This window comes from Mustelus asterias, chromosome 3 (assembly GCF_964213995.1).
Source record: "Mustelus asterias chromosome 3, sMusAst1.hap1.1, whole genome shotgun sequence".
Taxonomy (NCBI): domain Eukaryota; kingdom Metazoa; phylum Chordata; class Chondrichthyes; order Carcharhiniformes; family Triakidae; genus Mustelus; species Mustelus asterias.
This window is the reverse complement of record NC_135803.1, coordinates 96,949,648-96,973,884: the sequence shown is the minus strand read 5'-3', so window position 1 is coordinate 96,973,884 and position 24,237 is coordinate 96,949,648. Positions and strand designations below refer to the sequence as shown.

General features: G+C 41.7%; 1 protein-coding gene and 1 long non-coding RNA gene across 2 annotated transcripts in view; both read right to left on the bottom strand.

Moving 5' to 3' along the window:
- The window catches only part of amt (aminomethyltransferase), a 41,420-nt gene extending 35,751 nt beyond the window's left edge, over positions 1-5,669 (bottom strand). Inside the window, exon 1 of the mRNA XM_078209381.1 lies at positions 5,537-5,669. Coding sequence (XP_078065507.1) covers positions 5,537-5,638 — 102 coding nt within the window. The 5' untranslated portion in view covers positions 5,639-5,669. The remainder of the gene's footprint in view (positions 1-5,536) is intronic.
- A 5,577-nt stretch (positions 5,670-11,246) lies between these two features.
- On the bottom strand, positions 11,247-23,892 carry LOC144484650 (uncharacterized). The gene is made up of 3 exons (XR_013496099.1): positions 23,769-23,892; positions 13,257-13,375; positions 11,247-11,318 (listed from the first exon to the last, which is right to left on the bottom strand). It is a non-coding gene; the product is annotated as an uncharacterized LOC144484650 (long non-coding RNA).
- Positions 23,893-24,237: the final 345 nt, after the last annotated feature.

Genomic DNA, 24,237 nt, shown 5'->3' with positions numbered 1-24,237 from the left:
TGATTGCAGGTGAGGTTAAGGTTAGTGGTGGTGGAAGGCAGCAGGAAGAAAAGGTTGTGTAATTTTGCAGGGACCTCACCCAAGTGTCCTGCTTCGATAACCGTAGAGGATAACTGGGACCATCATGTATATATCCAATCAGGTCACCAACACCACTCATATTTATGCAACATCTTTAATGTAGAAAAACATCCAAAGAGCTTGACAGAGACATCATTAAAAGAAAATACTTAGTGCATCCAGTTTCCATTTGATTCAAGCTTCATAAGTAGATGCCCTCGATGAAATAGAATTCACAGGGAGACCATGTGTAGGTTATCTGCATAGCCAGAAGCAGAGGTGTCAACTTTCAGCTGAGGTGTTTAACCAAGGCCTGATTTTTCCTCTCAAGTGGATGTAAAAGATCAGAGAAAATTCCAAGGCTGATATGGGTAAGGTTTTGTGGAAAATTGCTCTTCGGCCTCCAGAGGTGATCAAATCAATCAACAGATCTTATTTATCAATAATGGAGGCAAGCCTGGAGTGCAATGTACTGAGTCTCACAGGTCTTCTTGCTTGATTTCTACTGAGTGACTGACATGAAACAATTTTTCTTGAGCAAATAAGGAGAAACAGTTTCCAGTGGCAGAAGTGAGTAATGGGGATCAGGAACTCTCTGCCTGAAAAGTTGCTGGGAACAAATTCAGTAGGAACTTTCCAAATGGTACTGGCTAATACACAGAATAATTTGCAGGACTAAGAACAACAGAGTGGGACTGATTTGATAGTTATTTCTAAGAGCCAAAATAGCAACACGGTAGCACAGTGGTTAGCACTGCTGCCTCACAGTGCCAGGAACCCTGGTTTGATTCCGACCTTGGGTGACTGTTTGTGTGGAGTTCGCGTGTTCTCCCCGTGTCTGCGTGGGTTTTCTCCGGGGGCTCCAATTTCCTCCCACGGTTCAAAGATGTGCAGGTTAAGTTGATCGGCCATGCTAGATTGTCCCTTAATGTCCCAAGATGTGTAGGTTATGTGAATTAGCCATGGTAAATGTGCGGGGATACAAGGATAGGGCGGAAGGGAGGGCTTGGGTGGGATGCTCTTTTGCAGAGTTGGTGCAGACTCAATGGGCTGGATAGTCTCTTTCTGCACTGCGGGGATTTTTGGAAAAATAGCCTCAATGGGTCCAATTTCCTTGTTCTATGGTGTACAACTCTATGATTAAGAACATTTTAAAAAATTATTTGATGGGATGCAAGTGTCATTGGCAAGGCCAGCAAATTTTGCCAATCCTTAATTACCCTTGAACTGAGTGGATTGCTAGACCATTTCAGAGGGCAGTTATAAGTCAATCACATTGCTGTGGGCCTGGAGACACAGGCCAGACCAGTTGAGGATGGCAGATTTCCTTCCCTCAAAGAACATTAGTGAATCAATGATAGTTTCATGGTGACCATTACTGAGACTAACTTTCAATTCCAGATTTTATTAAATTTAAATTCCACCATCTGCCATGGTTGCTTTTTGACCCTATGTCCCCAGAGCATTAACCTGTCTCTTTGAATTACCAGTCCAGTAGCATAACAACTATGCCAACAACTCTTCTCAACATAAGGCAGGATTAAGCCATTTGTCCCTTCTTGCTGGCTCCAGCATTCAATAGGGTCATGGCTGATCTGATGGTAGCCTCAACTCCATTTTCCCACCTGCTTCCCAGAACCCTCGACTTCCTTGTAGATCCAAAATCTAATTCAGCCCTGAATATATTCTACTTGAACATATAACCTTCACTGCTTAATGGGGAAGAGAATTCCAAACACTCACAACCCTGAGAGAAGTTCCCCCTCATCTCCATCTTAAATGGGGGAGTCCTTATTTGGAAACTGTGTTCCCTAATTCTAGATTCTGCAGCAAGAGGAAACATCCTTTTAGCATCTATCCTGTCAAGTTTCTTCAGAGACTTGTATGTTTCAATAAGACCAATTCTCATTTTTCTGAACAGCAAAGAGGCCGAGGCTTTCCTCATAAAATAAACCCCTCAGCCAAGGAATCAATCTACTGAACCTTCTCTGAACTGCCTCCAATGCAAGTGTATCTTTCCTAAAATGGTGACCCAAAGCTGGATGCAGTACCCTGGGTGTGGTCTGTCCAACGCCCTATGCAGTTGTAACAAAACTTTCCTACTTTATACAGTAACACTGCATGGGTCAGCATTTTCCCTAGCAATCAGGTTGGACTGGAATTACTAACAAATCTCCCTCGTAGTCAGTTAGATGATATCTTCTTTTAGAATGGTTATTACAACATATAATGAACATGCTCTGAAGTGTAGGTGGATTTAAGCTAGCCTGTCGTTTTATGACCCAAGTATAAGTATGCAAGAACTTGCATTTTTAAAATCAGATTTAACTTGTAAAATCTCTCAACCGGCTTTAAGCATAATAAGGCAAATAAAGTCACATAAAGAGGTATTAGGACATGTGAATAAAAACTTGGGAAAAGTATAAGGTATTATAAAATGTCTCCAAAGCTGACCCAAAGTCACCAGCAACAACGGCTGTGGGAATTTTACACACCCAGTATTATATTTTGCTGAGAGTTAGCAATAGATATGAAACCACCCTGGATTGGAAGATTTGAGCTCGACTATTTTATACCATGAGGAATGCAAACCTAGCATTTTACAATGCTTGGCAATAATGAATAGATTTAGAAGCCATAAATTAGAAGAGCAAAGTTCAATTGATTAGCATTTATCTTGGAATATTGCTGTCACTCAGTATTGTTAGAAGAGATATACTGAGGGGCATATTTTCCCTCCTCCTATGCCAGAGTACAGGTCCACATGGGCAATTAGCCTTTCATCACATGCCTAATAACTATTCTTCATCGGGAAGGGAATATCAGAGTAAAAATCAAAATCTGTTTTCACAGAATACATTCAAGCATCTTTTCCAGCACAAATCACTGGGCAGCTAAAAACACTAAAGAAATTATTACTGTTCCTATCAGCAGCCTTGTCTACAATCAGGAACCTTCATACAGGGATTGAAGTTGGGATTAGCGATTACATACAGCTCAGCAAATCACCGCCTTAACCAAGTTACTAGAAAAAGTTGATGGAGTGATTTGAATGATTAGTTCAAAGGCCAGAATATCTCAGCAAACCAAACTGATAAGGCTGTGGTCAACATTTCCATGTCTGTAAATATTCAGGACAAAGCAATATGCTAACCCTCCAAATACAATTCTGGTACTATCCCTAAACAGGTAACAAAATACTACCCCATTAGGTTTGGAATACAGCTATCACAATACCCTCCCCATAATCTGAATATCCATCACCAAATACAGTAATAGCCTATCCCCAGTCTGAATACCAGGTACTGTAACACCTTGCCCCAAATCTGAATATCATGTACTGTAACACCCAGTCTGAATACCAGGTACGAGAATACCTAGTCCCCAATCTGAATACCAGCTTCTGTAATACCCAGTCAATACCCATGTCACCAATCTGAATACTAGCTATTGTAATATCCAGTCCTCAGTCTGAATACCAGGTACTGTAATACCCAGTCCCCAGTCTGAATATCAGCTGCTGTAATACCCAGTCCCCAATTTGAATATCAGCTACTGAAATACCTAGTCCCTAGTTTGAATACCAGGTATTGCAATGGTATTGCACAATGTTCAGCACCATCCGCGACTCCTCAGATACTGAAGCAGTCCATGTTCAAATGCAACAAGATCTGGACAATATCCAGGCTTGGGCTGACAAGTGGCAAATAACATTCGCGCCGCACAAATGCCAGGCAATGACCATCATCAATATGAGACACACTAACCACTGTCCCTTAACATTCAAAGGTGTAACCATCACTGTCAACATCCTTGGGGTTACCATTGACCAGAAACTCAATTGGACTCATCACATAAAACATAGTGGCTACAAGAGCAGGTCAGAAGCTAGGAATACTGCAGCGAGCAACTCACCTCCTGACTCCCCAGAACCTATTCACCATCTACAAGGGACAAATCAGGAGTGTGATGGAATACTTCCCACTTGCCTGAATGGGTGTAGCTCCAATAACACTCAAGAAGCTTGACACCATCAAGGACAAAACAGCCTGCTTGACTGGCACCACATCTACAAACATTCAATCTCTCCACCACCAACGCTCAGTAGCAGCAGTGTGTACTATCTACAAGATACACCGCAGCAATTCACCAAAGATCCTTAGACAGCACCTTCCAAACCCACGACCACTTCCATCTAGAAGGACAAGGGCAGCAGATAAATGGGAACACCACCACCTGCAAGTTCACCTCCAAGCCACTCACCATCCTGACTTGGAAATAAATTGCTTCGCAGTCACTGGGTCAAAATCCTGGAATTCCCTCCCTAACGGCATTGTGGGTCAACCCACAGAACATGGACTGCAGCGATTCAAGAAGGCAGCTCACCACCACCTTCTCAAGGGCAACTAGGGATGAGCAATAAATGCCGACAAGCCAATGACGCCCATGTCCCACGAATGAATAAAAAAAATCCAGTCTGAATACCAGGTACTGTAATACCTTATCCCCAGTCTGACTACCAGGTACTGTAATACCTAGTACCCAATCTGAATAGCAGATACTGTAATATCCAGTCTCTGGACTGAATACCAGCTATTCTATTACCCAGTCCGAATGCCAGGTGCTGTAATACCCAGTTACCATTTGGAATACCAGTTATTGTAAGACTGTCCCTAGTCTGACTACCAGGTACTGTAATAGCCAGTCCCCAATCTGAATACCAGATACTATAATACTATATCTCCAGTCTGACTACTGTAAGGTACTACCGCCAGGTAATGCAATATCCTGTCTGAATACCAACTACTGTAAAATTTAGTCCCTAGTATGAATACCAGCTACTGTAATACCCAGTTCCTATTTGGAATACCAGGTATTGTAATGCCCAGTCCCTAGTCTGTATTTAAGGTACTGTAATATCCAATCTAAATACCCAGATACTGTAATATCCAGTCTCCAATCTGAATAGATTCATAGAATCCCTAAAATGCAGGAGTCCATCGAGCCTGCACCAATAATAATCCCACCCAGGCCCTATCCCCGTAACCCCACTTATTTACCCTGCTAATCCCCCTGACACTAAGGGTCAATTTAGCATGGCCAATCAACCTAACTGGCACATCTTTAGACTGGACGAAACCCATGCAGACACGGGGAGAATGTGCAAACTCCACGCAGACAGTGACCCGAGCCCGGAATTGAACCGAGGTCCCTGGCACTGTGAGGCAGCAGTGCTAACCACTGTGCCACCATTCCGCCCTGAATACCAGCTGCTGTAATACCCAGTCCCCCAGCTGAATGCCAGAAGCTGTAATGGCCAGTCTCCAATCGAATGCCAGGTGCTGTAATACCTCGTCCCCCAGTCTGAATAATAGGTATTGTAATGCCGATCGCCTCTCAATCTGCGAATACACCATGTCTTCGCTATTCTCCCCGCCATGGCTGTATTGTTTGTAGCCCGGTGCCCAGTAATTACCGTGCCGCCCTGACTGTAGCTGTGCCGGGGATGGTGCAGCCAGCTGCCGGCCTCCAACTGCAGTCGGAGCCGGGCTCCCAGTCGCGAGCTAAACGCCAACATCTCTGAACGCCAGTCCACTCTGGCCGCCTCCTGCACAGTACGCATGCGCTCACATGCCACACAGCATCACCAGAATTGTAGTCCAACCCCACACACATCCTCGGAATTAATCGGCATCCTGGCACTACAACTCCCATGATGCATCATGACTAGCATTAGACTCAGTATGGGCTCATTGGAATGTTCATCTGTTTAAATATTTCTGCAAGCTGCAATCTTGTTTTTTTAGGGATATTCACAATCCATCTCTCGGGATATTGCTCAATGTGAGTTTAAGTATACAGGAGTAATACACTTTACTGTGACTTGGAAGGTTGAGGGTTCAAGACCCACTCCAGACAAGTTTATAATCTCTGGCTGACATTCCTGAGGATGTGCTGCATTGTCAGTGGTGCTATCTGACGGTGTTGGGAATTTTAGGAATTCACTACCTCCGAGACCTGTGGATGGCCAGGTGATGGAGTATATTTGAGATTGGTAATTGTTTTGTTTGTGGAATAGGATGAGAAATTGGAGATGCTATAGAAGTTTAGCCATGATCTTATTGGATGGTGGAGCAGGCTGAGGGGCGTTATGGCCTATGCCCTCTCCTATTTCTTTTATCCTTAAATCACGTTACTGAAAATTGGTTTATCACACAACATAAGCTTTTTTAATCAGTGTGTGTCTGCAGAATCTGAAAGTAATGATTCCGAATAATTGAAAAAAAGTATAAAAACATACAGAACCTACCAACCACAGTGAGGTATACAAGTTTGTTTCCTTGTCAATTAAGAAAGGCTTTTAAAAAGCCTTGTGCCCAAAGATGAGTAATTTTATATGTTCAATAATTAGCAGAAATTTGGCATGGTGATTAACTTGATTGAGGGACATGACCACTCTGGTAGGTAGGGCTGGCTTTCATCACAATGTTTTTCAAATGAGCATAAACGATTAAAGAAGCTACATTTACACTGGTTGTAATTTGCACCTGAAATTCTTAATCTTTTGCACTAGTTTGGCTGATTTGAATGGTGGAAATTCAAGATTTACAGCACAGAAACAGGCCATTCTTCCAAAATGGTCCATGTTATTTTTTTAAGCACGACATGAACCTCATCCCACCCTTCTTCATGCAGTCCTATTAACATGTAATTCTATTCATTTCTCCCTCATGTTTTCAAAATTATCACATTGTGCTGGAAGCTGGCCCTGGGGTGGAACATTACAAACATAAAGTCACCTCTCAAGCAATTTTCTAGAGAAAATTGTTCCAGTAGGTAGTTATAATGTACCATTTTGGTACCATTGTAGTAAATCTTTTTTGTAATACTAGAATGTGCACAGTACTCCAAATCTGGTGAAACCAAGGTTTTATACCATCCCCAAAAATGTGTGGGTTAGGTTGATTGGCCATGTTAAATTACCCCTAGTGTCAGGGGGTTAGGAGGGTAAATATATGGGGTTAAGGGGATAGGACCTGCGTGGGATTGTTGTTGATGCAGGTACATTGGGCCAAATGGCCCCCTTCTGCACTGTAGAGATTCCATGAATCTGTACAAATTTAACAAGTCTCTACTCCTTTTCATTTCTCTCTCTCTCTCTAGCAATGGACCAAGTGTTTTGTTTGTTTCTAATGGCCTTATTAACCTGCATCATTATGTTTAGTGATTTGTGTATCTGTACCTGCAGATCACTCTGTTTGTCTACTGCATTTATACATTTGCGTTCCAAGAAATATGTGGCCTCCTCTATTCTTCCGAACAAAATGTACCACCTCACACTTATCTATACTGAAGTTAATTTACCAATGAAACATACATTTTTACAAGTGTATTAATGTCTTCCTGTATTTTGTTGGTCCTTCCCTATATTATGGGTGGCATGGTGGCATAGTGATTAGCACTGCTGCCTCTCGACTCCAGGGACCCAAGTTCAATTCCGGCCTTGGGTGACCATCTATATGAAGTTTGCACATTCTCCCTGCGTCTGCGTGGGTTTTCTCTGAGTGCTCTGATTTCCTCCCACAATCCAAAGACTTTCGGGTTAAGTGGATTGGTCATCTAAATTGTCCCTTAGTGTCCCAAGATGTGTAGGGTTAGGTGAATTAGCCATGGTAAATGTGTGGGCTTACAGGAATAGGGTGGAGGAGAGGGCCTGGGTAAGATACTCTGTCAGAGAGTCAGTGCAGACTCGATGAGCCGAATGGCTTTTTCTGCACTGTAGGGATTCTATGATTATTTACACCCGCAATTTGGAGTAATTTGCAGTTTTGTAAATGTCTGATTCCTGAACTGATTTATTTATGTTAATAGTGAACTACAAAGTACCTGGAGCAATCCTTGCTGGCAGTCTGAACTTTCCTAATCAATTTCCCTAATTCATTGCCCCCCCCCCACCCCCTCCGAAAAGGTCTCCAATTCTGTGTTAAGAGTCAGAGACTTTGGACATTTTCACATTACTTACCTGAAAAGTTACTCAGGAAATGTTTGATAGAAAAATCCTAGTCTAACTCCTCCCTAACCATACAACTGACTTCCCAATCACCCCTGTCTCCCCATTCAATTCCTCTGCCTGACCCAACTTGACTAGCCTCCCCAAGCAAACCTAACTAACCCCACTACCTGACACACCCCCTCCTCACCACCAGATTACCTCTCAACTCAATCAGACTAGCTCCCTACCTGACAACACCTCCTGAGCTGACTACCCTGACCGACTCATCCACGTGCCATCCTACCCACCTATCACCCTATTCACTTATCTCACCCACCTCACTCACCCTAACCACTTAGCTCTTCTTTCCACCTAATTCATCCATCACCCATTCTCTAACATTCACAATGACATTTAAACGTACGTATGGCAGCTAGTGCCGTAAAAAGGTGACTTGGCACCTGTGCTGATTCTTAGAATCTTAGAATCCCTACAGCACAGAAAGAGGCCATTCGGCCCATCGAGTCTGCACCGACCACAATCCCACCCAGGCCCTACCCCCACATCCCCACATATTTACCCACTAATCCCTCTAACCTACGCATCCCAGGACACTAAGGGCAATTTTAGCTTGGCCAATCAACCTAACCCGCACATCTTTGGACTGTGGGAGGAAACCGGAGCACCCGGAGGAAACCCACGCAGACACGAGGAGAATGTGCAAACTCCACACAGACAGTGACCCAAGCCGGGAATCGAACCCAGGTCCTTGGAGCTGTGAAGCAGCAGTGCTAACCACTGTGCTACCATGCCGCCCCAGTGTGATTCTTTTCACTGATCTCTGCAAGGACACGTCTGTCTCATACCAAAAGCAACCTTCCCAGCCGTGTTTTGCTAGCGTTATCAGCTTCCTCCAAAAAGGGGTGGAGGAATGACTCTGAAGATAGGGTGGAAGATTGGCACTGGAGGGGGAATCTGGGGAGGAGGTCTTTGTAATGGCACCCCAGGCAGCTCACCCCCCCCCCCCCTCAACCCCAATGCATTTGGCCTCTTTTTTTGCATTAAGTGCCGTAAAATTGCAACTCATACCTCACCATAAAAACTGGTGCCATTCTCTCTCATTTTCTTGCTTGTTCAGCACTTAGAATTTTTCTCATAAGATTGTGCCCAATGTGGGGGATTGTAATTCTTTTTAGTTCCAATTTGACCGTATTTCTTTGTTCAGTAAGGCCGCATAATTACTGGCCGGCTTGTCCTTTTTAATCCAGTATCTTCTCCTGGATGTTCTTGATCACTACTTTAAAGTTTTCCCATGCTCTCTATTTCATTGTCAGTAAATTATTTGTTTATTTTCCCTTGTTACACTCTCATCTCCTTAAAATCAGCATTTTTACAATTTATTAATTTGGTCCAAAAATAAAGTACTCCAGATGCTGGAAATCCAAGGTAAAAACAGAAAATGCTGTAAGTGTTCAATAGGCCAGGCAGTATCTGTGGAGAGAGAAATAGAGTTAAAGTTTCATATCGTGATCAGGACTTGAAATGTTAAACTCTGCAGAAAGAATGACAAAGCAGCATATCATTTAAATGGAGAGTAATTGCTGAACTCTTAAGGTACAGAGGAATCTGGGTATGCAGGTACATGAATCAGGAAAAGTTAATATGCAGGTACAGCAAGTGATTAGGAAAGTAAATGGAATGTTGTTTATTACAAGGGGAGTGGTATACAAAAGCAAGGATGTTTTACTATAATTGTACAGGGTGTTAGTGGTACATTGTACAGTAAGGATATCAATGTGTTAGAATCAGAGAAGGTTCACTTGACACCGAGGAGTGGGGTGGGGTTGGGTTTCTTCTGAGGAAAGATTCACAGGCTGGGTCTGTATCCATTGGAGTTTAGAAGAATGAGAGAATTTTATTGAAACATCAGAGATCTTAAGGGGATTTGACAGGGTGGATCCTTGTGGGACTTATCTCCCATTTAAGAAGCAGATTAGAAGAATTTATTTTCTGAGGGTGGTAAATCTTCAGAACTCTCTTCCCAGAGTGTGATGGAGGCAGGGTCAATGAATATTTTTAAGGCAGAGGTTGATAGATTCTTGACTAACAAAGGAGTCAAAAGTTATTGGGAGTAGGTGGAATATAGTGTTAAGCCACAACCAGGTGAGCCATGATCTTACTGAATAGCAGGGCAAACTGGCCAAATGGCCTACTCCTGCACCAGTCCTGCTGAGTATTTACATCATTTTCTGTCCTTACTACTTTGGTCGTTGTCTTATCTATATACTTCTCAATCTTATTTTGGAGATTATTATTATCTACACGTTCCCCTGTGCTTAGTTATATACTTGTTCAGTTTAATTTCTCATTATTAGCTCCAGTTGTGCCCACTCTCCTGTTTAGCTTTTTATATAGGCTACTTAAAATTAAAACTGGTCCATCACCTCCATCACAGTAAAAGCCGGTGCATTGCCTCCATCACAGTAAAAGCTGATCCATCACCTCCATCACAGTAAAAGCTGGTCCATAGCCTCCAACACAGTGAAAGCCGTTCTATTGCCTCCATCACAGTAAAGATCAAATATAAAGAATCAGGGGAAATATGCACGGGAGCTCCTAGACATTACAAACACACTGAAAACAAATTTTGCCTTAGTGATGTACAAAGCATGTAACCCTGTGGCCTAAAATCTCTTTTTACATTTTGTAATCAAAGCATGAGACATGGCAGCATTATGCATCCCTTCAGTCACCTACAGATGTTCTACATAGTGTGAGGTTTTCTTTCATTTCACTCCATTGGTCAATTTCTCCAGCTTTTCCGATTGATTGTTTTGTCTTACATTTTTTGAAGACAATTCTATAGCAGATAAAAAGCAATGTCCATTTCTCACACCATCAACAATGCAGCTGGTGAGTGCTATAGTACTCTTGAACTGTAAAGTGAGTCTTCACTTTAAGTCCCTGACGTAAAGTTGTTTCATTTTAACATTGCAAATAAAAAAAAGGCCATCAAGAATAAACATCGCAATTTTTGGTTTTACGTTGTCTGCATTCTGGCTCTCCGGGCCACCCACACTATGTTCTGATGATGGAGCTGCCGCCACAGTTAGCAGAGGCCCAGGCACTGGGGGGAGAGAGAGCGAGGCCCGAGATCCAACAGCAGGAGGGCAGGGCAGGGATAGACTCCATCAGCGGCTCCTCTGCAGCTCCTCCCTGGGACAAGGCTTCGGTCCCTGCAGAATCTCAGGAAGGGGTCCAGGCTCTGGAGAGAAGAGAAATACAGAGTGTGAAATGAGAGAGAGAGAGAAAAAAGGAGAGAGAAACAGAGCAGAAAAGGATTGAGAGAGTCAGAGTGAGAAATAAGAAACAGAGAGAAAGTGTGGGAAACTGGAGAACCGAGTTTCAGAAGTGCTGTGGGTGAGGCAAAGAAGCTGTGCTACTTAAGGTTTGTTTGTATGATTTAGTGTGATCTAATTTTAATTGATTTGTATTTCTGTTATATTCAGTGATTTATTTTATTTTGCAAGATATTCCAGCTAAGTGCTGCATGAGTTGTACAGTATTGTAACTTGTACATTGGTTTTCCAGACATAAATGTCTGAAGGAACCTAAAGTCGACTTTAACATTGATTTGTATGGGAACTCAAGAATCATTTAAAGTTGGTTCACTTAAAGTCACCATTATAAGGAACAGAATGATTACTTTAAGCGAGGACATACTGTCCAACAATATTAAAGAGGCACATTTGTAATTATATAAAAAAGAAACTTGAATACTAGCTGTGGGGTCCAAAAATCTGAAAAAAAAACTTGTCAAGCTTAATAATAGTCTTTTTACTACAATTAGGGGAGATAGTGGCATAGTGATATCACTAGACCAGTAATCCAGAGGCCAAGACTCTGGGGACATGGGTTCAACAGGGTTCCATCACGGCAGCTGGCAGAATTTAAATTCAGTTAATATCAAGCTAGTCTCAACAATGATAATCAAGACAGCTATCATCGATTGTTGTTAATCCACCTGGTTCACTCATGTCCTTTAGAGAAGAAAATCTGCCTTCCTTACCTGGTCTGGCCTACACGTGACTCCAGGCCCACAGCAATGTAATTGACTCTTAACCGCCTTATGAAATGAATGAGCAATCAAACTGCTCAGTTCAAGGACAAATGCTGGCCTAGCCAGCGACACCCACATCCAATGAAAGAATAAAAAAATTTTAGAATAAGAGTATATTACACTTATTAATTCTGTACATATAAAACATGTGGAGTTGACACAGAACAGTTCCCACTCAGGCAAATAGATTAGAACTAGCTTGTGTTTCAGTCCTATTTTCAGTTGGCGCAACAAGTACTTTTCATTTGGACCTGTACGTATTCACAAACAGGGAGTTCTGAATCCTCAGATCCTCCCAGCAGTAACAGTACTGTAAGATGATTCAGTCAGGTATAGGATAGCAAGTTGACATCATAGGAACCATTCATCTGTGGACAGGATAAAGTATAGTAAAGCTGATTCCTTCATATTCTGTCTGCATCTCAATTCCTTCTTTTTAAAAAATCTTTCAATAATCTCTTTCTCTCCTGAATGACAATTTTACCGACATTAATCTGCTGTCAGCTCTTTTCCTGTGGCCTTACTTAAGGGTTGAGACTAGGATCATTGACAAGTTGGCAGATTGCAGAGGTCATTGAAACATATCCTCAATCCGGTCTTCATCCAAAATCCACACAAAAGGACTTCCAGCAGGGATCATTGGATAATCATTGGGAACACAGCTTTCTTGAAGATGTTCAACTGCTTAAAATAAATTTAGGACCTAAGCATTTAAACAATTCAATCACATATTGTAAAGAAAAATGAGAAGTATGTTTATCAGGAGTTGGAAATCTGGCTGATTTTCTTCCTTAGTAGCCCAGGAATGTGAAGATTAATTGTAGCTGCCCTAAACTGACATGCTAGCTGAGATTAGCTAGCTGAGCACAGACTGTGGTTCAGACCTGTAACCTTTTGCTCTGAAGAGATTAGTGCTACATCAGGTAATCACTTAACCCTCTGTACAACGATTTTACTTTAAAACAACATCCTAATGTTGAGGCTGCTTTTTAGACTGAATAAACATAACATTTATCTGGAGTGGTCACATTCCATTCTGCCTGTTTGCAAACATACATTGAGAGAATGATGAAAAATACTTACATCAAATTGTCAACTCGGTTGGTTGTTGGGATTGTTTCGGACCATTTCAGTTAACACCCACATCTGTTGAACACTGGAAGCTACAACCTCTGGATCTGGTAGTCCCTGTGAAAGGATGTCTATAGTTGAAAAAATGAACAAAGTACAGTGACTGCATCTTATCCTCCACATCTGTAATCTAGCAATCTCTCACACACAATTTCATGCTGCTATAGAATCCCTGCAGTTCAGAAGGAGACTATTTGGCCCATCAAGTCTGCACTGACTCTCCAAGAGTATATTACCTTGGCCCACCGCCAGCCCTATCTTCCTAACACCATGTATTTACCCCATTAATCCCCCTAACCTACACATGTTTGGACAATAATTTAGCATGGCCAATCCATTTAATCTGCACATCTTTGGACTGTGGGAGGAAATTGAAGCACCTGGAGGAAACCCACACAGACATGGGGAGAATATGCAAACTCCACACAAACAATGACCCAAGGCCAGAATTGAACCCAGGTCCCTGGCGCTGTGAGGCTGCAGGGCTAACCACTGTGCCACCATGCATGGCTCTCTCCTCTCATTTTTTTAGTGCTGCCATTAACTCTTTTTCTCCCCCATACTTTCCTCCTATTATGTCTTCCTTCCGACAAGTCCTTATGTTATCGCATCAGTGACTTTCTGTTTGTACTGCCTGCTTCCTCACACTCATTTTCTCTCAGTCCATTTAGCTTTTTCATGGTTCTTGCTCATTGTGCATTTTCTTTTTCCAGATCAGCTATGACATAATGGAATGGCGAAACAGGCTTGAAGAGCTGAATGGTCCACATCTTTTCCCATGTCTCCTACTATAGCATGATAACATAGAGCAATAAGCTTTCTCTCAATAAAACTGACCATTTCCAGCTCAGTGCTGAGCAAGTGGTGAAGAGCAGGAAGCGGGACCAGGGATGTGGGTGATACAATGCATGGAGAACAGTAGATGGAGCAGGTGGATTATATGGTTCATTTCTTAAAACATTAACATAAAACAATGAAGCTGCATTTCTTCATAGTTACATTCTCTAGGAAATAAAAATTCAAGATGATTGAAAAAGAAACAACCTGCAGTATCCCTCACAAATACTGAGCTGGGTGACAGAGGCTGCAGGAGCCTATGTTGTTAGGAAGATTAAAGGTAAGGATAAGAGGAATTGCAAAATATCCAATTGTTAAACACAGTATGTTGTCTGGCCTTGGAGGGGAGCATGCATGATGAAGCTGACAGCAGCAGTTAGCAAGGCTGGTGGTGGTCATGAGGTGAGTTTAGCCTTGTTCAAATAAGGGCACTGCTTTAAATATTAGAGTACTACTTAAACTCAAAGGACATCAAAGCACAAGTTCATCAGGACACCATTTTCCCTGAGGCTGGCACTGTTAGCAAGTATAATGACAACAACTTCCTGTTTAGTGCCTGAAAAACTGCACACTGGTGCACTGCGAAAACTCATATCTCAAAACAGCGCAAACAAAAACAAATAAATACATATATTTAAAACACATTTTGTGTTTTTGTCATTTTAACAACAATGTGTGTTAGCATAACACAGATACTCTTAAAAGGATTGATCAATGTAGTGTAAGTTACTTTAAAATGGAAAAGTTTTTGAATCAAATTTTTTCTGCAAGTACAATAGAGTCCAGTAGTAAGAAACAAGTGAGAAACAGACAATGAGCAGGTTTATATAGAATTTGGATTGATGGAGTTCAGTGATAGACAGCTGCAATGTGATGTAACAAATTTTATCCAATGGAGCAATGAAACCTGCAAAAATAAAACATCACCTCACAACAAAACATCGAGAATACAGAGATAAATGAAAGACTTATTTGATCCACAAGAAAGAATACAGTTGTCAGAAATCTCAAATGACAAATGTAACATTGGTTCTAGAAAAGGCTCTGACAACATTCTTCTTAATAGTGTTTTGGATTGCTAGAAGCAAGAAAGCCCAAACAATGAGAGGAAACCATTCTTCCAGCTACTGTACAAATGTGCAAAGTGATGGTGAGTAAAGATGCTGCACAAAAGTTGAAGACCTTTCCACTTTCTAATCACTCAATTAGTAGAAGAATCAAGCAATGTTCAAGAGTGGCACAGTGGTTAGCACTGCTGTTTTACAGTGCCAGGGATCCAGGTTTGATTCTGGCCTCAGGTGACTGTGTGGAGTTTGCACATTCTCCCTGTGTCTGCGTGGGTTTCCTTTGGGTGCTCCAGTTTCCTCCCACAGTCCAAAGATGTACAGGTTAGGTGGATTGGCCATGCTAACTTGCGCCTTAGTGTCTCAAGATGTGTAGGTTAAATGGATTAGCCATGGAGAATGTGTGGGGTTGCAAGGATGAGGTGGGGGAGAGGGCCTGGGTAAGACACTCTGTAAGAGAGTAAGTGCAGACTTGATGGGCCTCATGGCCTCATTCTGCACTGTAGCGATTCTATGATTCTAAGAGATATTGGTAAATTGGCTTGATGAGACAACTGAAGTTGGTAATGCAGTACACTATGTGTGCTTTTTGGGTGAGGGAGGTTTGAGAGGGTGAACAATGGATGGTGAACTATTCCGGTTATGATAAATTACTGGAACAATAATTGCAGTGGGAGAACTGCATTCCTGTTTGCACATGTTATGCTGTCACAATGACAGTCAATATGAATCATGTTGTTGTAAGAATAAGAGCTATAAATCCACACTGAATGCTCATTGCCATGTTCTTGCTTGAAAAAGAATGAAATCCAAATTATGTGCTGTGTTAAATGTAACTGTGACATCTGTCAATTTTATGAAGTCCCGACCTGTGAATTCACATTTGCTTGCAAAGCTGTGTTCTGAAATGGTGCAGGACATGAAAAAAATATTGTTTTATACCCAAGTATGTTTGTCACCTTGCAGCAGAATTTTAGAAAGAGTTTTCAAGCCTCGAAGAGAGCTGCTGGCTTTTCTTTCTATGCACCATCCTGCAATAGCTGAATACATCTCTAACCAACTATGGATAACAAAACTTGTACACCTTGTTGACATTTTTAAACCTGCAAAAATACACTGAACCTATCATTACAAGGGAGCAATGTAACCATAGTTGAAGTAAATGATTAGATTGCACCATTTGGGAAGATATTTGGAAAACCAGACTGAGCAATGGAGTTCAGAAATGTTCCCGCTGTTGATAGTTTCTGGATGTAAACACAATGAGAATTGTTTCTGTGAAAGAAAGAATCATTGCTCCTCTTACAATATTGGCAGAATACTTAAGTGTCTATTTTTGAAATTGAAAATTTAAACACAGGCAAGTACGATTGGAACAAAACCAGAAAATTCTGGAAAATCTCAACAGGTCTGACAGCATCTGTGGAGAGAGAACAGCACTGACGTTTCGAGTCTGGATGATTCTTTTTCATGCCAAGTACGATGAGGTATTTTCAATGTGCACAACAGAAGCAGGGTTAGTGGGACTGTGCTGCGAATGCTCACTGAAAATTATGTTTCAGGAAAAACACCTTCCCAGTTTTGGTGATCTGTTGCTGCAGTGTGTCCAGAGTTAATAAAATAAGTGATGAAAAATTGTTGCTATCTTTCCGAAATGTCACTTCCTGCTAATGTCAGCAATTAAGATGAAGAGCAGATTCCACCTGGAAGTGGAGAATGATTTACAAGTATCACTGTCATACATCACTGAAGGATTTGAGAAGTAGGCACACGTTCTCACTGACATTTTTAACTAAATAGTATTTTCTTAAAAACATTACGAAAAGATTAATCAGAAGTTAATTATTCTTTCTTGTTGAAAATTTCTCTAGATTGACAACTCTTACTTCCTATTCTTGTCTCAAGATTAAACATGAAGTACAAAATAACCAACCTCTTTTCTATTTTTTCTTGTGACAACCCATTCAGGATATTGGGCCATTTCTCTCACAAACATTTTCATTAATATATAATTAAATTTGTATATTCAAGGTCCAGTGATTTCAATTGAACAATTTAAATTAAGAGCATGAGTTCAATTCAAATGAATAGATAATTTGAACTAAGCAGCAAATTAAAAGGCTGTAGATGCAGTGACTCAAATAGAAGGGACCTCTCCTGATAGGAATTATCCCTCTCACAAACTCTTCCAAAGCTATTGCCACTTTGATGTTTTATGGTTCCAGGGTCATCAATTTTCAGGGTGTCCAGGATTCATGTGTGAGCCTTCACACCGAACACTACTGACCTAAATGACCACGTGCATCACAGCAGAGCTCAACTTCTGGTAGCCCATTTTCAATTGGACAGCAACAAAACATTAGCTAACTTCCCTCTTCTAGTTCAGAGGGGACTACAGATACCAGTTATAGTGCCAACTGCTGAACCAGGTTGAGTTCAATTAATTCAACACAGAGCTGAAATCAAATCTGGGATCTTTTGGTCTGTATGATCACAAGTTGGAACAGCAGCACCCCCCAGCCGGTTTCACCATTTAATAGAAATTGCTGATTTACTGGCACAACATGACTTTCCTGCCTGATACCCATATCCTCAATTCCTTTAGTATTCAAGAATCTATCAATTTCCATTTGAATATAGAGCATTTCAGAGATTCAAAACATTTTGGGTAAAGTAATTTCTAATCTCAATCCAAAATGGCCAACCACTTATCCTGAGACTATGCCCCCTAGTTCTAGATTTGTCAGCCAGGGAAAACAGCCTCTTAAAAAGCAACTTGTCAAGCTCTCTCAGAACCTTTCAAGTTTTAATGAGATTACCTCTCAATATTCCAATCGTCAGAGATTATAGGCCCACTCTTACCAATTTCATAAGAAGTAGAAGTAGGCCATCTGGCCCCTCCATTCAGTAAGATCATGGCTGATCTTTTCGTGGACTCAGCTCCACTTACCCACCCGCTCACCATAACCCTTAATTCCTTTACTGTTCAAAAATCTATCTATCTTTGCCTTAAAAACATTCAACAAGGTAGCCTCAACTGCTTCACTGGGCAAGGAATTCCACAGATTCACAACCCTTTGAGTGAAGAAGTTCCTTCTCAACTCAGTCCTAATTCTGCTCCCCCTTATTTTGAGGCTATGCCCCCTAGTTCCAGTTTCACCCGCCAGGTGAAAACAACTTCTCTGCTTCTATCTTATCTATTCCCTTCATAATGTTATATGTTTCTATAAGATCTCCCCTCATTCTTCTAAATTCCAATGAGTATAGTCCCAGTCTACTCAGTCTCTGCTGATAAGCCAATCCTCTCAACTCCGGAATCAACCTAGTGAATCTCCTCTGTACCCTGTCCAGTGCCAGTATATCCTTTCTCAAGTAAGGAGACCAAAACTGTACACAATACTCCAGGTGTGGCCTGACCAGCTGCAACATAACCTTCCTGTTTTTAAACTCCATCTCTCTATCAATGAAGGACAAAATTCCATTTGCCTTATTAATTACCTGCTGCACCTGTAAATCAATTTTTTGAGATTCATGCACAAGGACACCCAGGTCCCTCTGTACAGCAGCATGCTGCAATTTTTTCTCATTGGACAGCCCTCTTATCCTAATGAACCTTTGCTGCACCAGCTCCAAGGCTAGTATATCACTTCTTAGATACGGAGGCCAAAACTGTACTTAGAACTCCAAGTATGGTTTCACCAAAGCCTTGCACAATTTCAACAAGGCTTCTGTAGATTTGTACCCCAACTCCATTGCAATAAAGGCTAACATATCACTAACGTTCCTAACTGTTTGCTTTACCTGCATGTTAACTTTGTGTTTCATATACAAGGGCAGCCAAATCCTTCTGAGTACCAACAATTAATATTTTTAAAAAATGTTTCTCTTCCTCCTACCAAAGTGAATAATCTTATATTTCCCTACATAATGGGGCCAATTTTGAGCCCACATTCTCCGTCTGAGAGAGGTGTAGAGGGAATTTCAGAGTTTACGACCAAGACAACTATAGGCACAGCCACCAACATTGGAATAATTGCTCAAGAAGCCAGATTTAGAAGAGCACAGATATCTTTTAGGGTTCTGGGGCTGGACGATGTTATGGAAGGTAGGGGACATGAAGGTAGTTGAAAACATGGATGCAAATTTTAAAATTAAGGCTGGGAGTCTATGTAATCCACTTAGCACAGGGGTGATAGATGAACAGGACTTGATGTTGAGACACAGGCAGCAGAATTTTGCAGGATCTCAAAGTTCATAGTAAGTAGAATGTGTGAGACCAGCTAGGAGGCTGTTGGAACAATCAAGCTAAAAGATAACAAAAGCATGAATGAGGATTTCAGCAGCGAATGAGCTGAGAAAGGGGTGACATAAGAAGACTCACCTGATGAAGAAGCAGTACTCTGAAAGCTCGCCGTTCCCAATAAACCTGTTGGACTTTAACCTGGTGTTGTGAGACTTCTCACTATAAGAATATAAGAAACAGGGTGTACCCGAACAGGCGCCAGAGTGTGGCGACTAGGGGATTTTCACAGTGACTTCATTGTAGTGTAAGCCTACTTATGACACTAAATAAACTTAAAGGAGCAGAAGACCAGATGACCTGTCAAGTCTGCACTGCCATTCATCATGATTGATCTTGTGTTTCAAGTTCATGTTCCCGCCTATTCCCCATATCACTTGATTCCGAGACCAAAAATCTGTCATCTCAGCTCAGTTCAGTGATGGCAAATCCACAGGCCTCTGGCAAAGGGAACTCTGAAGATTCACAATCCTTTGAATGAAGAGATTCCTCTTCATCTGATCCCTAAACAAGCACCTCCTTATTCTGAATTTGTGCCCTCTTGTTCTAGATTTCCCAGCCAGAGGAAGCAAAGTTTCAAGCACCTTCAGAATCTTCAATGTTTCAATGAGATCACCTCATTCTTCAAAGCTCCAGAAAATACAGACATATTTACTCAGCCTCTCATCAGAGGACATGCTCCTATCCCAGAGACCAATCTAGTAAGTCTTTGCTGTACTGTCTCCAATGATGCTAAGGGATTGATACAAAGGTGGAAAGAGGCAGTCCACGTGATAGTGTGAAAACGATGTTGGAAGCTCATATTAAGTCAAATGGCTGAGAATAGACTGCTTCATCTGAGACTGTTGCCATAACGAGGGGAGGATTTAGTAGCCAATGAACAGAGTTTGGAGTGGGGACTGCAAATCAGTGCTAAATGTAGAGAGGTGATGTTGAGGAAACATGGAGAAACTATTGGAGAGAATTAAGCTCCTATTGGAGAGGCAAGGTTTGATCGGGGATGGTCAGCTTGGCTTTGTCAGGAGGAGGTCCTGCCTAACAAATTTGAATTTTTTGAGGAAGTGATCGGGTGTGTAGATGAGGGTAGTTTATATGGACTTCAACAAAGCCTTTGACAAGGTCCCACATAGGTGACTGATAAAGGTAAAAGCAAATGAGATTCAAGACAACTTGGCAAGTTGGATCCAAAACTGGCTTAGTGGCAGGAGACACAGGGTAGTAGTAGAAAGCTGTTTGTGTGACTGGAGGCCAGCGAGCAGTGGCATCAGTGTTAGGTCCCTTGTTGTTCATGATATATATAAACAACATAGATAAGTATGTTGTGGGGGGAAGGCGGGGGGGAGGGTGATAAGTAAGAAGTAAATTTGTGGATGAGAAGAATATTGGCAGGGCAGTTAATCGTGGGGAGAAAGGTCTCAGGTTGCAGAAAGATACGGATGGGCAGATGAGTGACAGATGGAATTTAACCCTGAAAAGTGTGAAGTGATGCACTTTGGAAGGAGTAACATGACAGGGAACTAGGAAGCTCAGAAGAATCTTTGGGTGCTTGTCCACAGATCCCTGAAAGTGGCTGGACAGGTTAATAGGGTAGTTAAGAAGCCATATGGGACACTTGCCTTTATCAGTCGTGGCATAGATTATAAGAGCAGGGAGGTTATGTTGGAGCTGTACAAAACTTTGGTTAGGCCACAGCTGAGTACTGTGTGCAGTTCTGGTTGCCTCATTTTAAGAAGGATGTGCTTGCATTGGGGAGGATGCAGAGGAATCGTAGAATCCCTACAGTGCAGAAGGAGGCCATTCATCCCATCGAACCTGCACTGACTCCCACCCTCTCCCTGTAACCCCATATAGTTACCCTACTAAACCCCCTGACACTAAGGAGCAATTTAGCATGGCCAATCCACCTAACCTGCACATTTCTGGACATTTTTGGACTTTCACCAGAATGTTGTCTGGGATGAAGCATTTGCGCTATGAAGAGAGGCTTGGGTTGTTTTCATTAGAGCAGAGAAGGCTTAGTGGGGGACCTGATGAGGTGTATAAGATTATGAGGGGTATGGACAGGGTTATTAGAAAGAAGCTGTTCCCCTTAGTTGAAGGGTCAATAACTAAGGGCATAGTTTTAAGGTAAGGGGCAGGAGATTTAGAGAGAATTTGAGGAAAGATTTTTGCACCCAGAGGATGGTGGGAGTCTGGAGTGCACTGCCAGGGAGGGCTGTAGAGACGGGAAACATCATAAACTTTAAAAAGTATGTGGATGAGCATTTGAAACGTCATAATATCCAAGGCTAGGGCCAAGTGCTGGAAAGTGGGGCTAGTGTAGGTTTGTTGGTGCAGACTCAATGAGCCAAAGGGCCTAATCTGTACTGTAAGAGATGGTGTCATTAGCAAACATCTGAAAACAAATATGGTGCTTTTGGATGATGGCACTGAAGGGCAGTGTGTAGATGAGAACTAAATTAGAAATGAGGAGACAGACAATGTTGGAAATATGCAGCATATCTGGCAGCACCAGTGGAGAAAGAAACAGAGTTAAGGGCCGGAATTCTCCGGCCATTCACACCGGTGGGATTCTCCGGTCCCGCCGGCAGCCCACCCCTGCCAGCAGGTCTCCTGCTGCCATGAGGCAACATCAATGGGAATTCCCATTGTCAGCGGCGGGTCCAGAGAATCCCGCCGCTAGCAAACAACGCGTCACCTCCTGCCGGCAGGAAACTCGCAGCTGGGAGACCGGAGAATCTCAGCCAATATGTCAGGTGGATTCCCTTTCATCAGAACTGGAAGATGATTTGATTTGATTTATTACTTTCTCATGTATTGGTATACAGTGAAAAGTATTTTGTTTCATGCACGCTATACAAAGTATACCATGCATAAGAGTACAGAGGGGAGAAGGAAAGGAAAGAGTGCAGAATATAGTGTTACAGTCAAGGCTAGATGTAGAGAAAAATCAACTTAATATGATGTAGGTCCATTTAAAAGTCTAATGGCAGCAAGGAAGAAGCTATTCTTGAGTTGGTTGGTACATAATCTCTGACTTCTGTATCTTTTTCCTGACGTTAGATGTTAGAAATGTATTAGCTTTTAAGTACAGGAAGGTTAGGAAAAATCTGTGATATTCCTTCCATGCTATCACAAAGCTTCACTTTTGTTCTAGCTCAGGGAGTCGGTGGCATACTGGTAATGACACTGGACTTGAGACCCGCAACAATGTGGTTGACTCTTAACTGCTCTCTGAAATGGTTTAGGAAGCAATTCACCTCAAGGGCATATAGGGATATGCAACAAATGCTGGCCTTGCCAGTGATACCTACATCCCATTAAAGAATAATAAAAAAAATTCTTAAAACCTATATTTCTAACTTTCCCACTTATGACGAAAGGTCATCAACCTGAAACATTAACTCTGTTTCTCTTTCCACAGAAGTTGCAGGCCTGCTGAGTATTTCCAACATTTGCTATCTTTTTCTGATTTCCAGCAGATGAAGTATTTTGCTCTTGTAGAAATAAATATAAAACAAATTAGTCAAGGGATGGAAATAATAGCATTGGGAGACAGTTCCATTATTTGGCTCATGTTTTAGAAGAGTTTTTTTTTCTGTTTTATTAGATCAGTACGTGGTCATTTTCAATTTACCAGATGCTCATGCATTTTGACAGATTTTAGGGCAACATTGGGTGGCTTTATATAATTGGTTTCAATGTAACAGCGTAAAATGGAATGGGGTAATTGGGGGAATTGGAGGGATTGCAGGGAGCATCTTGTGCATGGACACCAATGCAGAAAATATTATGCTGAGTTATGATGCCTCACATTTGAAGTATGGCTGCACCTCAGTATTAATCCAGATTATAAACTGCTTCATAAAGTTGGGCTTGAACCCCAAACCTTCTCCAATGAGCCAAACTGACAACTGCGCACCCAAAGTTTAAATGTGTGTCAGTACATATGGAGAGAGGGAAATGAGAAAGGGAAAAGGGGGATTTATTTTACTGGGAAGTGGAATTATTTGTGAACTTTAAGCTTTATTACCCAATGTAATAAGATTTCTTGATATAATAAATGAGGGAGAATGTTATAAACATTTAATATCTCGGGTATTATTATAATGTATCCAGAATGGTGAAACCTTTGGATAATAAACAATCCAATGGTCTGAGAATCCCCATTGGGATCAGAGAAGATTGGGTTTAAAACTCACACAATTCCACCAGTGTTGACATAATTAGAAAATTACAAAGCATCATAAAAGTATACCTTACCGTCAGTTTACTAATTTTGGAATAAATGATGGTGAATATTTCCCGATTTTAACCCAAACAAACGGGATTCATTGATTAAAGCAATCGGCAGGTTAAAAGCTTTAATCAATGTCGCGACCATGGCGACAGACCATGTGACCCCAAAAAGAGGCGGGGCCTGATGCAGTGACGTTGTAGGTTGAGATCACATGGACTGAACGCTGACGGAGGCGGCGCAGCGCGAGACGTCGATCACGTGGTGGCTGAGTATAAATATGACGAAAAGGCAGCGCGTTTTCAGAAGCGAAAGTGGTTTCGGGGGAATTGTGTGTGTGGGAGAAATGGGGAGGGAAGTCGGTGGGAAGAATTCTTATTTAATTGCGTATTTTCAACTTCAGTGTTCGATGAAAATTGAACGTAAAATGTTAACGTGTGAAGGCATAGTTTTTGTACCAAAATTTCAGTTAGACAAATGGAGGGGATTGGTGTA